The following is a 14,206-nucleotide window of genomic DNA, read 5'->3' as shown; positions in this document are numbered from 1 at the left end:
GAGTCCATCTCCTACTCTTTCCCCAACAGGAGGTCCATCTCCTACTCTTTCCCCAACAGGAGGTCCATCTCCTACTCTTTCCCCAACAGGAGGTCCATCTCTTACTCTTTCCCCAACAGGAAGTCCATCTCCTACTCTTTCCCCAACAGGAGGTCCATCTCTTACTCTTTCCCCAACAGGAAGTCCATCTCCTACTCTTTCCCCAACTGGAGGTCCATCTCCTACTCTTTCCCCAACTGGAGGTCCATCTCCTACTCTTTCTCCAACAGGAGGTCCATCTCCTAATCTTTCCCCAGCTAGAGATGCTTGCTCTAACCCCTTGCCCACAGTAGGACCTCTCTCTGAACGTTGGTCTGTTTTGTTTGCCCCACTCCCCTGTTTCAGGGCCACGCTGTGATGGCTGCAGTGTACCATGTCCTCCGTGCTGAAGCTGTGCTCCGAGTAGCCGGAGGTGACCGAGAAATTCCGAGAAGATGGATGTCCGGAGTCAGGGGAACTACTGCCATTGGGAACCGCACCGTTGGGAATGATGGAGGGCTGCTTCTCATCGTCAGGCCTCATTTCCTTCTCCATCATCTCCCCGTCGGGCTCCTCCACGGACTCAAAGACCTTTCAGTACGAAAAAATACTGATCACCAGGCTGCCAACCACACAGAGTCAACGGGTGCCTTCAATTGACTCGCTCCTCCATCCTTCGAGCCATACCTCCTACTTAATCTCTGCTCCTTGCCCCCCCTCCTAAATGGAATTGAGGTACAGATCAGCCATGATCTTGTACAGGGCGGTCCAAACGGCCCCTGGATTTCACCCACCCACCCGCTTCCCCACTCCCTCCATTTCATCTGGCCCACCCTCTCCCTCCATAACCCATCAATGTTGTGTTATGTTTCTGAAAGAGAAACAGCCTCAACAGCCAAAAGGTTGGACCATCCTGATCTAGTAGAAGGACACAACCTGCTCGAGGGGCTGAACGGCCTCCTCTCCTGTTCCTACGAGTGACCGACCCCCACACGTGAGAAGGAGAGAGGTTTACCTGTGTGCTGGAGCTGGAATCGCTCTGTAATCTCACGTGGTTCTGTCTGTCCGAACTGCAGCTTTGGGAAGACTGGAACAGAGAATGGAGTCACTAATAGCCAAAACAACTGACCGCCATTCTACAGGACTCGGGTTTTGAGAAGGTAAATCTACAGCCTTTTTAAAAAAAAAGCCACTCTCCCCCACCCCCCGCCTCCCCTTCCCCCCACCTCACCTCATTGCTGACTGACGAGTCTCTGTGCATCATTCGCTGCATCTGAGAGTCCAAACTGACCCCCGAGGAGCATTTGGCCAAAGCAGCTGCATGAGTCTCTTTCTCCCTCTGGCGGACAATGGCCTCGCAAGCCATCCACTCGCCTATGGTCTGCTCATAGCTGCTCCGTGTCTGCTCGTCCAGCTGCCGATGGGAAAACAAGAAGAAGTTACCTTTACACAGCGTCTTTCCCAAGGGGCTGGACGGATTTGTACCCGAGCACGAGGCAAGAAAATCCAACTGATATATAATAATCCTGGCAGTTGATACAGCGCCTTATCACGTCTTCGAGACGTCTCAAAGCGCTTCACAGGTTATACTGTAAAGTGGAGTGTGTATTTTGTGGGGGAAATGTAATTACAATGCCAGTACCAGCAGATAAGCTTCCTTTGCTCGAGGGATTCAAACAATCTTTCGATGTGAGACTCGAACCCACAAGCTTCAGATACGGAGGTGAGGGTGTTACCCACTGAGCCAGGCTGACCACCTGAGGTAGGGATAGTTCTCAGTGACCCTCCGGCTGGCTTGTGGGAGGGAGCACTGACCTCTTGCCTCTCCACCAACGTCATTCCAAACTGATAGTGTCCCAGCAGGAATGGCCAGACTTCCTTGCGGATCTCGTTCTGGATTCCCCCGTAGTAAATCAGCCGCAGCAACTCCTGCTCCTCATAGCTCTGCAAGACACGTGAGGAGATCACACATGTGGGTGTCGACCAACAACAACAAGTTGCATTTATATAGCGCCCGTCACACAGGGCAGCATCTCAGGGCGCCTGCACTTAGCGTCTGGATTGAGAACTAAACACTAAGGACCCCGTCTGCCTTCGGGCACATTTGAACTGGTCACAGCATCCAGCTGTTTCTTTACTGATCCCCAGCACGACCAAACCAAAAAACACTCACCAACACATTACATTTACACAGCGCCTTTCACGTCGGGAGGACCTTCCAAGGCGCTGGACAGTCAGCGATTTGCACCCGATCAGGAGGCAAGGGAGCAGGGGAGTGGCATGGACTAGTTGGGCTGAACAGCTTGTTTCTATGCTGTATAAATCTAGTCAACTCCAGGCAAGCAAGGCTTCCTCTGTACACTCAAACCTCCAATACAGTATCAGTGCCAATGAATGGTATTATGCACTTACAGTTTTGTCCTGTAGGAATGTTTGCCAGATCTCCCTGGTCAGCCCACAGTCAGCGTTGGACGGGGCAGCCGGGCTGATGATGGTGTGGTTGACGAGGGCAGACAGGTGAGTCCTGACAGTGGATAGGTGTCTGCAGTAGGCCAGCCCTGCCGGGGTGAAAAACAGGGAATGGGAAACGTTCATTACAGGACGTGCCGGAATTAAACCCCTCATCACTTGGTAGGCGAATGCCACAGGGTAACGACACACAAAAGAGTCAAGAGGCGAATGACTGATTTTATCTGGGGGATGTCGGCCAGGACCTCAGGGGAAAAACTCCCTTCAACGCGATGCCATCAATTACAATGAGAGATCATTTTACATCAAAGTTTAACGATTCAATCCCCATTGACTGAGCGCAAAGACTCGTGGATTTTCAGGGCTCGTGATAGTTAACATCCTCCATTGAGGGACCGATAATAATAATAATCCTTGCATTTGGTATAGCGCCTTATCATGTCGTTGAGACGTCTCAAAATCTCACAGACACCGGCACAATCTCACACTGATGTGGAAAGCTGATGGGTCACGGAGTCAAAGACCCTCCCCCGGCTTGGCCCAGCATTTCTCTGGGCTGCTACCCTGTGCGAGGGGTTCTGTGTAAGTGTTCTCAGGTACATACATCCATAGAAAGCCCTGGACAGAATCTGGTACTTCATGTTGTCACAAAGCATCTTCAGAGGTGCCCTGTGTGAAAGAGAAAACAACACAGTAACACACTAACAGGGAGCAGGTATTGTCACGTATATAAATCCTTGCGTGTGATTTACTACCTTATCATGTTGGGAGCACATCTCAAAGCGCTTCACCTGATTTGCTGCAAATTGCACTGACTGTATTTTGTAGTCAAAAGCAATTGGCAATTTGCGCACAGCAGTACCCCATAAACAGCCATTAAATGAATGATCAATCAGTTTTATCTGGGGGATTGTCGACCAGGATATTGGGAGAGAGAAACTCACTTCTCTTTTCAAGTAGCGCTGAGGGAGCTTTAATATCCGGCTGGACAGACACAAACGGGGATCTAGGTTTAATGTTTCATCCAAAGGACGTCACCTCCAATAATGTAGGTATCACTGGGGAACAATAACAAAAAACTGGGATCAGGAGATACGTTCGGTGCATAGGCGAATAAGTGGAGTTGAAGTTCAGATCAGCCAGGATCTAACAGCATGGCAGAACAGGCTTGAAGGGCTGAATGGCCTACTCCTGTTCCAAAAGAAATGAGGCAGGTTGGCGCCAGGGTTCAGATGATTGAGAGGGGAGCTGGTCTGCAGTGGGGAGGGGGGGGGTCTAGAATTAAATGGATGCTCAGTGCTGGATCTGACCTCTCATGATTGCAGCCATCAGAATGGCCTCCGTCAGCCGCCCCGCCCTGCGAGCACGAGGAACAGGAGGACTTGGAGCTGCTAGATTGCCACATGAGGGGAATCCCACCCCCCTGGGCGTCCATCAGCTCCTGGGTAACTGCAACCAGAGACAGAGGCAGACAATCAATCAATCAACCAGACAATCAATAATAGTCCTCGCATTTGATACAGCGTCTCATCACGTCTTCGAGACGTCTCAAAGCTCTTCACTGAATGTATTCTACAGTGCAGTGACTGTGTATTTTGTGAGCGAAACATGGCAGCCAATTGCGCACAGCAGTGTCCCATAAACACTCGTGGATTGAGTGACCACAATTTTTTTAACGGATTATTAATTACCCCCAGAAAAGCGATCCTCCAATCGACTTACACCCGGCTTCTTATTGCGAGGTAAACAGAGGCGTGTGTGGAGTAGGGAAACTTGCCTAAGGTTTCACCCGGACCGGGAATTTATGTGAACTTAAAAGTCCTAACTTTGCGTGGATTAAAGTCACATCTTTGTGACTCGGTGGTGAGAGCGCGAGTGATCGAGCCGGGCTGACACCCCCAGGAGCCCACTCACCAAACTCCGAGTTGCTTCCCGGGAAGATTATCCTGAAGACGTAATCCGTTGCCTCTTCCTCCTCCTTGTCGGAGTTGGATTCCGCGGAGCCGGGAGGACTCCTCTTCCGGAGTTTCGGGAAGACTTTTCCCTGGTAAGTGAGAAAACATGCCTAAGGTTTTGCCCCTCCCGGGAATCATACTGGTTCCTCTCGCTTGAGAGGCGAGCGGTTCGGTTCTGAATACTGGTTGGAAGTGGAAGCCGGGGGGAGGAATCCGTACCTTGCCTCTCTGTGACCACAGCGGAGGATCAAGCTGCCCCCGAGGTAAGAGCCCGTTCTCCAGGCAGCTCAGGAACGCCAGGAGATGTCCTCCCTTCGGGAAACGGAGCGGGGGCCTCTGGATTCCATCTTGACTCACCAGGACCACTGTGCCACCACTGTCCACTGTGAACACACAAACACGCACGCACACACACAAACGCGCACACACGAACACGCACGCACACACAAAACACGCACGCACACACAAAACACGCACGCACACACAAAACACGCACGCACACACAAAACACGCATGCACACACAAAACACGCACGCGCACAAATACGCATGCACACACATACAAACATGCACACACACACAGAGCAATTAATGCTCAAGAGGATCAAAGGAATCACTGACATTACAGCCACAGGAGGCCTTTGGCGCAATCGATCCCCCATTGATTCTCGCTCCTCTAATTGATCTATCTAGTTGGACCTCAATTCCATGCTCCCCATGACGCTTTGCCAACCACCCGTCACTCCGCAGGCAATGCCTCTGTCCCACAGGGCTCGAGCCAGTCTTTGCCCAAGGGAGGAGGCTGACCGGCTGAGATCAGCTTCCAAAACCAATGAGCTGTGGACATTACTCCCTCCGCCAAAGGTCCTTTGCTGTTCTTCACTACGTCTCGAAGGGAATTGAATTAGAGAATCCAACCCGAGTCCTCTCGTGTGCGAGACAAGCGAGTAAACCACTACACCACAGCATTCCACTACTGACTGAGCCAGGCTGGCAAGTACATGAATGAACAAGTAATGAAACGTCTCTCTCTCACCCTGCTGATGGCAGTGCAGGTACACAATCTCTTCCAGACGGATGGTCATGGCGTAATCCCAATATATACTGAAAAAACAATCCAAGATCAAACCTCACCACCATCACTGCACACACAAGCCATTAGCCCGCCTGCAAAGCTGGTCACTAACAGAGAAGCAAACATCTGAGCAAAACCGAGGGTGGATTCAGTCAACTGAGAACCGATCAAAATCAAACTGAGCTTTCATTCCATGCTCCTTAATTCACTTATTTTCCTGAGTATCTTTCTCCCTCTCTCTCTCTCATTAAACGTCTGGATTGATTCTGCCTGGGGCAACGCATTCTGTCCGCGTTCCCACATCTACTCACCTTTTCTCGAAATCCAGGTCCCCCACTGAGCCGTTCATCAGCTGGTTGGGCGTCCACTTCAAGGTCATGGTGTCTGCAGTCTGGTGGAGAGAGAGATACCCTGGGATGGGCTCCATGTCATCCTTCTGTGGGTAGAAGAGAGCGTTCGGGTTTAATCCGTGGAGTGCTGTAGTGCAGTGATTAACGTGTTCGCCAGAGAAAATGGGACAGTTTTCCCATCCCTAACCCCTTCCCCTCCCCTCGCCCCTCCACCCCCACTACTCACCGGTTGCACCAGGACGTTGTTCTTGCCGTACAGCAGCGTGGCCCGGGAGTTCTGGTGGAAAGACTCCACGTAGTCACGAGCGGAGAGCGAGGACCTGTCCTCCATACTGCCGCTCGAGTGTCGCTTCTGGATCTGGGCGGGCGAGACGGTGGGGTGGGGAGAGAGAGAGAGAGAGATCAGGGGGGAGAGACTGACATTTGACAACTCACTGAATGCCCCGCCTTGAGCAAAACCAGTCACTTACAACCTTTTTTAGTAATTCCCCCCCCACCCCCCACCACCTGGTTTTGGTCGGTTCTTTTGCTCTGACACACAGGTCAGTGTGGCTCGGCTCCCGACGCCCTCGAAGGTTTACTTTTGAGCTCACGGTCTACGCGATGAAGCAAGGGGGGGGTGGGGGGGCACCGGCACAGAGGGCGGAGCAGCCACACACAGAGGGCGGGGCACTGACCCAGAGGGGGCGGGGCTCTGACGCAACAACAACAACTTGCGTTTATATGGTGTCCTTCACGCAGGGCGGTGCCTCGGAGTCAATGGGGGCGGGGCTCAGAGGCAATGGGGGGGTGGGGGCACTTACGCACAGGGCGGGCCGCTTGGTGGGCGAATCCTGACGGCAGTGGGTGCTATGGATGCGATGTCGCTGAACCAGTTCGTCAGCCGAGGGGTCCGTCCAGAAGTGATCGGCCGTCTTCATCTTGGTGTACTCCAGGGCACACGGCCCGACTGGGGGGGCAACCAGAGAGAGCGGGGGGGGGGGGGGGGGGCGGGGGGAGAGGGGGGGCGAGAGACCTCAGTTTAAATTTACGTGCATTTCCTTTCTGAGAAGGTTGACAGCAGTGGATCAACCCGGGAGCAACACAGAGATACCTTCCTCTCCCCCTCCCCAGACGTAAAGCCCCCCCCCCCCCACCCCCACCAGCACACACTGCTCTCACCCAACAGGGAGCCCAGGATGGCTCCGTCCACAGCGTCCATCAGCAGCGCCTCCTTCTCATAGTATTTACTGCAGAGAGAGAGAGAGAGAGAGAGAAAGAGAGTGAGAGGAATGTGTCCGCTCCTCAGTCTGTTGGTTTTCGCTAGAAGAGGTCTCGACGAGTGACTCACTCTCCCATCTTAAAGGTAACTTTCTCAGTTGCAACAACAACAACAAATGACACTGACATGGAGCCTTTCACATCAGGAGGACGTCCCAAGGCGCTGAACTGTCAGGGATTTGGACCTGAGTTGGGATCAGGAGGGTGACCGAAGGCGGGGACGAAGAGGAGGGTCTTGAGACGGGCCTTGAAGGAGGCGAGGGAGGGAGTGAGGCGGAGGGGCTGTGGGATGGAGTTCCAGAGGGTGGGGGCAGAGAGGCTGAAGGCCTGACCGCCAATGGCGGGGGGGGATTTGACGGGGGGAACGTGGAGCAGGCTGAGCGGAAGGAGCGGGACTGGTTGGTATGGGGTTAGCAGCTGCCCTCGGAACCCACCTGCTGTTCTCCACCAGGTGCTGCACGATTTTATCCAGAAGTTTCTCGAAGAGCGCGGTGCGAATCCACAGGTGTTTGAGGGCCTGGGGTGACAGGCTGGGGGCTTTCTGTGGCCTGCGGAGGGGGTCCGGGAGTCCCGAACCCTGGTGCTTCCTGCGGGCAGCAAACACAGCGTCACCAGAGACCGACCGCCCTGACTTGGATACATGTGGGGTGGGAACTCAATACACAAGAGATGGGAAGCTCGATACACATGGGGGTGGGAAGGGAAGTGGAACTCGATACCCAAAGAAAATGGAACTCGATACACAAGGGAAAGGAACTGGATACCCTCCTGCTCACAGACCCTGCCCCTCCTACCGTTACCTGCTGTCGAGCAGCTGCTCCAGCTCCTGTACCCTCCTGCACAGCTCCTCTGCCGGGGGGAAGCTCTTGGACACCTTCATGAACAAGGCCGCGATCTTGTTGCTGCGCAGGAAGCCGGCTGCTCTGCGCCGCAGCCCGTACAGCACGCAGGCCTCCACCGCAGCTACCGGGGGGGGGGGGGGCAGAGAGAGAGAGAGGGCACACGTTAGGCCTGGGGGAGACACAGCACTCACACCGCGGAGACCTTCATACCATAAGACCATAAGACTTAGGAGCAGGAGTTGGCCATTCGGCCCCTCGAGCCTGTGCCCCGCCATCTAATAAGGTAATGGCTGATCTTCTAACCTTAATTCCATTTACCCGCCCTATCCCCATATCCCTAAATCCCTCTATCCTTTAGAAGATCCCTCTATCCTTTAGAAGATCCCTCTATCCTTTAGAAGATCCCTCTATCCTTTAGAAGATCCCTCTATCCTTTAGATACGGCACATTGTGGAGTCCTGTAGTGGTTAGAGCGCTCGTTTCGTAAGCGAGAGGCCCCGGGTTCCTTCCCAGGCGGGGCGAAACCTTAGGCCAGTTTCCTTACGCCACACGCCTCGGTTTACTTAGGGTTAAGTAGGAACCCGGTTGTTAGTTGATTGGGGGAATCACTTTCCAGGAGTAACATAGCCTTCAAAAAAAAAATGTAAAAAATTAAATAAATAGTTTGGTCACTCAATCCACGACTGTTTGCGGGGCACTGCTGTGCGCAATGGGCTGCCGCGTTTCGCCCACAAATTACGCAGTGTGTTCCGTGAAGCCCTTTGAGACCTCTCAACCGACGTGATAAGGCGCTATTGGAAATGCAAGGATAATTATTATTATTATTATTATGTAATTCTCTGCTCTCAACCTCAGTTGTTAACAGTTTTGTGTACTCGGCTGGACAGTGACAGAAGGCAGGGCAGGAGCGACAGGCTGAGACATCTCAAACCATAGCCTGCAATGGTTTCCATGGCATCAGTCAGCCTTGCATTGATTAATGCTGTGAGCTACAAGCTGTTAACCTCACAGCTCACATTCTCGGTCACGCCCGACCCTGGCCTCTGCCCCCCACCCCCACCTCTCCCTCTCCCCCGAGTCGCTTTAACCCCTTCAATGGCCCTCTCTCGCCAATCGAATTGGCCGTGTTATTATTATTCTACTACCAATTATTATTGGCTCTCAAACTCCAATTCAACCCACACGGGCATGACGTAATTTAAGAAGAATAATCCTTGCATCTGATATAACGTCACATCACGTCATCGAGACGTCTCAATGTGTTTCACAGAATATATTGTTAAGTGGATTTGACTGTGCATTTTTGTGGGCGAAACGCAGCAGTCAATTGCACACAGCAGCGTCCCACAAACAGTCATGGATTGAGTGACCCCATTATTTTTATCTGAAAGGAATTATTACTCCCCGCAAAGCCAACCGATTAATAAAATAACCATTCAATACAGCTAACTAGAACATCCAACCGTCTCCAAATGCTTTCTAGGCAAATCGCTCTCACGTGTAGTGACTGTGTATCTCAACTAATCACAGTGGATACTTTGCACACAGCAAGGTGCCCGCTAACATTGAAGGGAGTGGCCAGGAAACCGGGAGAGAAAAACTCCCTTCTCTTTTCCAACAGCATCACGGGATCTTTAATATCCACCTGAACAGGGCACGGACGGGGAGTGAGGTTTAACGTCTCAACCAAAGGACGACACCTCCGACAATGCAACACACCCCCAGCCCTGCATTGGAGCGTCAGCCGAGATTAGGTGATTCCAAGACACGACGTGGGGGTTTGAACCCACAACCTTCTGACTCAGAGGCGAGAGAGAGAGCGAGAGAGAGAGCGACTGAGCCAGACTGACATGTAATGAGGCTTTAATGACCGATTGAATTTTACTTGACTGCAGGTTGTCACAGGAAGGAGACATGTGGAATTATCTTCCTGTTGTCATAAATTGTGGCTTTGAGAATAACATATTCCAATCGTTGCCTTGACAATTCTCATCATTTGGGTTTCCGTGGAAACAAGAGATTTAAGGCGCTCTCTCTCTCTCTCTCTCTCTCTCTCCATCCAGTCTCTAGTTTCTTCACTTCAGGTCCTCTCTTCCTTGGGCCGTTTTAGTAAAGATTTTAATAATAATTCCTATAAATAACAATAGTAATGCTTGCCATTTGATATAGCGCCTTATCACATCGCAAGGCTATCTCAAAGTGCTTTAAGGGATAAACTGTGAAGTGTGGTGACTGTGTGAAGTGAACAGACTTGGTGGAGCAGTCACTGGGGGCAGGGAATCCTCCCACTCAGCTCCTGCAAGCCAAAGCCCTATACACACACACACACGCACGCACACACACACACACACGCACACACACACACACAGTCGCTCTCGTTGCACAGGTCAGATCCAGACAGTCACAATAATTAGAAGCTTCACAGTAACACACACACGGCGAGGTCCATTTCCTTCCCTGAACCAGCCAAGTTATAACACGGTACTCCGAGCCTGTGCTCTGTGACTCAGAATATCTGCCCAGAATGATGGGTTAAACCTATTTACCAAGCTGGAAAATTGCTACTAAAAGCCAGGATGTCAATTAGCCCCAGAGCTCCAGCCAGGATAATCCAATCAGGCATTGCTTTCAGAAGGATCTCATTCCTGAGATCATCCTAACCCAAACCAGTGGCCGACAATCTCTCTCTAATAAAATTACTGCGTCTCCAAACACTTCCTTATCACAGCCAGGAGCTGAGCCCTGACCCCAAAGCTTTGAGAGCCACCCGGGCTGATAGAATCCTAACAATTACCTGCGAGAGACCGACTGTGTGACATTCGGGCTGCACATTCAATCAGTCTGACAGTGTCTAACGGGCGAGCAGCTCCCACAGCACAACCCTAACACGGGACGTTCACTACAATAACGATAATAATAATAATCATCCTTGCATTTGACGTAGCCCCTTATCACGTCATCAAGACACCTCAAAGCGCTTCACAGAATATACTGTAAAGTGGATTGACCTTGTAGTTTGTGAGCAAAATGCGGCAGCAGCCAATTGCACACAGCGGTGTCCACAAACAGTTGTGGATGGAGTGACCATTTTTTTGGGAGGGATTATTATCCCCGGAAAGTGGTCCGTCAATCGACTAGCAACCCGGTTCCTACTTACTGCTGGTAAGCAGAGGCGTGTGGAATAAGGAAACGTGCCTAAGGTATCGCCCTGGCCGGGAATCGAACCCGGTTCCTCTGGTCTGTGAGGTGAGCGCACTAACCACTACGCTACACGACTCCATTGTGTCTAATCAACGCGGCAGCTGTGAACTCAGCCCCTGCGAGTGGCGTCTGTTTACTCACCCGCTCGGTGTGAAGCGATTGTTGAACAGGAGCGGAGACAAGGTCAGAGTTACCAGGGAGCGCATTGAGCTGCGAGGCAACAGCTAACACACAAACCCCCACCATTAGTCAGCCAAGCACACACACATCCTCTCCCTCACACAATCTTTCACACACACCATCTATCACACATACTCACCACAGAAAGAGATGATGTGACTGCTGTCTTCGTGTACAAACTTCCTGGTCACGGCCTCCTCCATGATCTGCTTCACCTGTGGGCAGACGGGGACAGTGGGTGGTGAGGGGCAGCCAATCTGCGGCGCAGCAACGTCCCGCAAACCCCCCCACCTGATGTGAATGACCAGCTTTGTCCGGGGGATTGTTGGCCAGGAAACCGCGAAAGAGAGAGAAACTCCCTTCTGGATCTTTATCGTGCACCCGAACAGGCTGATGAGGGGCTTCGGTTCAACGTCTCATCCGAAGAATGGCACCTCCGACAATGCAAGTCACCCCCCACCCACCCTCACCCCCCCAGCGCTGGAGCATCAGCCTGGACTGTGTGATTCCAAATCCTGATCTGGGGCTTGAACCCATAACTTGGGGGAGGACAAGTTTGCAGAGCTATGAGGAGAGAGTGGGGGAGTGGGGTTGATCAGGGCTATGGGGGAGTGGGGGAGTGGGGTTGATCAGGGCTATGGGGAGAGTGCGGGGAGTGGGGTTGATCAGGGCTATGGGGAGAGAGTGGGGGAGTGGGGTTGATCAGGGCTATGGGGAGAGTGGGGGAGTGGGTTGATCAGGGCTAAGAGGAGAGAGTGGGGTTAATCAGGGCTATCAGGAGAGAGCGGGGGAGTGGGATTGAATTGGAAGCTCTTTTTAAAGAGCCGCCACAGACACGATGGGCCAAATGGCCTCCTTCTGTGCTGTACAATTCTATGATTCTATGAACCTTCTGACTCAGAGGAGAGAGTGCCGCCACACTGACACTCTTGATCTGTTCCTCAGTGATTCCCAGTTTGCATTTCAGAGCTGTGGAGAATTAAACCAGGGCTCAAAATCAAAGTGACAGCTCGGATAGCGAGAGAGAGAGAGAGAGAGAGAGAGAGAGAATGACAAATGGACAGGAGCAGAGGAAAAATCCTCTGAAAAAAAAAACCCACACAGGGAAGTTAGTTGGAAAATAGCCAAAACAAAATGTTTTAATATGGACTAAAACCAGCCTCTAATTTTATGAATCCACTAACGTTTTTAATGCCGAGGTCCCAATCCACCTCCCCTTCCCAGGCGATCGCCGCGAGTCTGACACACTGAGCTGATCTGAGCTCAACGCAGGATTGAGGGAGACTGTAATAGACAGACCGTCTCGGGAAGAATAAATCTGTCACGGATACAATCTCCAGAAACAATCTCCTCGGAGCAGCAAAGAAATAGTTTGTTTTTGCCAGAAGGCAACACGACAAAAAAAAAGGGATTTAACGCTCTTAACTGTACCAGACGAACACAACAACAACTTGCATTTACACCGCGCCCCTCACACAGGGCATGATCTGAAGATGGGGAAGGAAGGGACAAGGCGGAGGAGGAGAGAGTGACAAGAGGTTTGGAGGGTAGAAAAACAAAGCAAAAAAAGCCAGGAGCCATCAGAAGCCATGACAAGTCAAGATGGTGCGATTGTGATTATCTGTGACTGGTCTATGCAGGTTGAGAGCAGCAAATAACATGTGCCAAAGCCTGGAGATGGAATAAGCTCTCACTGAACAGGGCTTCAGGGGCGGTGGGGGGGGGGGGGGTGGAGGGAGGGTAAGTGGGGGAAGAGATAAGAATTTAGTACTTCTGGTCTCTCGTCTCTTTGCTCTTGTTGATGTTGCCGTGTCAACAGGCCACCGAGCGGATGATCCACTCTACAGCCCTCCAATGGTCTCGACTCTTGTCTCTCGGCCCAATGGGTAAGTGATTGTCATTCACATCCTCCCTCACCGCGTTACAGGAACCCACACGTAATTCTAATGTTCCCTTCAGTCTCAGCCAGAAGCTAACGCCCTGGAACTGAGATCCTTATGATCTAAGGAGCCCATTTTGTGACGGGACTCTACGCGAAGAAGCTATTTAAATATGCAACAACAACAAGAATAATGCTCCTTGTATTGGATGCAGCGCCTTACCAACGTAAATGAGCACAAAAGAGAATGGAAAGAAAAACGAGAGGAAAGGTTAGAAACAAAAGGCTGTGGCGAGAGGGGGTCAGGTTGACCGTTTCAGTGACATAGGAAGGCTGGTCAAGTGAGCAGGTGTCATGATGATTGGAGACCCTGCGGAAAGGAGGGAGCAGGGTACAGTTATCACAGTGTTAAACACAGTGCCAGCTAATCTCCTGACTCACACCCTTGGCCCCCACGCCTCCCAACCACACAGACATCAACTCCACTCGAGAGCAAAGCCTCGCGGCAAAACTGTCACCAGTCCCGCAAGGAACAACGAGCGAACGAGCAAACAAACACAGGAACAAAGGCTGAAAAGCCGTTTATCATCAAAGGAAAGGATTCTGAAAACGCGTTAACGGTCTGTTAGGACTCGGCTGGTTATATAACTGCTCAGCTCCCACTCAAAGCTAATCTCATAACCTCGGCACTCACTCACTCCCAGCCACTTCACCTGTCATTGTCTGGGTTAGACTCCAGCTGCTACCCCCAACCTATACACTCTGGGCATCCCCCCCAAGCCTTGGCTCTCGCCAACCTGCGCCTAATAATTTCCGGAATTAGTTAAGCAAGATGTGTCCCTCCAGGGAGAAAGAGAGAGAAAGAGAGAGAATTCTCAGTTGGGTTGGAGACTCTTAAGCAACGGTGATGGGTTTCCGCACGTGTCAGACACACGCACCCGGCCGACCACACCACACACACACGCACAAAAAAAAATT

The 14,206-nt window shown here is 51.7% G+C and overlaps 1 protein-coding gene across 1 annotated transcript; it reads right to left on the bottom strand.

The window, feature by feature from the left end:
* On the bottom strand, positions 1-13,948 carry sgsm1a (small G protein signaling modulator 1a; the record flags this gene model as incomplete). The annotated part of the gene is made up of 19 exons (XM_042337393.1): positions 13,927-13,948; positions 12,275-12,318; positions 11,489-11,564; positions 7,927-8,089; positions 7,561-7,713; positions 7,028-7,095; positions 6,670-6,815; positions 6,093-6,224; positions 5,828-5,952; positions 5,478-5,545; positions 4,662-4,825; positions 4,402-4,531; positions 3,798-3,936; positions 3,092-3,156; positions 2,431-2,576; positions 1,834-1,962; positions 1,250-1,432; positions 1,034-1,105; positions 1-609 (listed from the first exon to the last, which is right to left on the bottom strand). Coding segments are annotated over exons 1-19 (2,634 nt in total), but the record flags the coding sequence as incomplete, so codon positions are not given.
* Between the last annotated feature and the right edge of the window lie 258 nt (positions 13,949-14,206).

The sequence above is a fragment of the Callorhinchus milii genome, unplaced genomic scaffold (genome assembly GCF_018977255.1).
Source record: "Callorhinchus milii isolate IMCB2004 unplaced genomic scaffold, IMCB_Cmil_1.0 Scaffold8, whole genome shotgun sequence".
Classification (NCBI taxonomy): domain Eukaryota; kingdom Metazoa; phylum Chordata; class Chondrichthyes; order Chimaeriformes; family Callorhinchidae; genus Callorhinchus; species Callorhinchus milii.
This window is presented reverse-complemented; position numbering and strand designations above follow the sequence as displayed.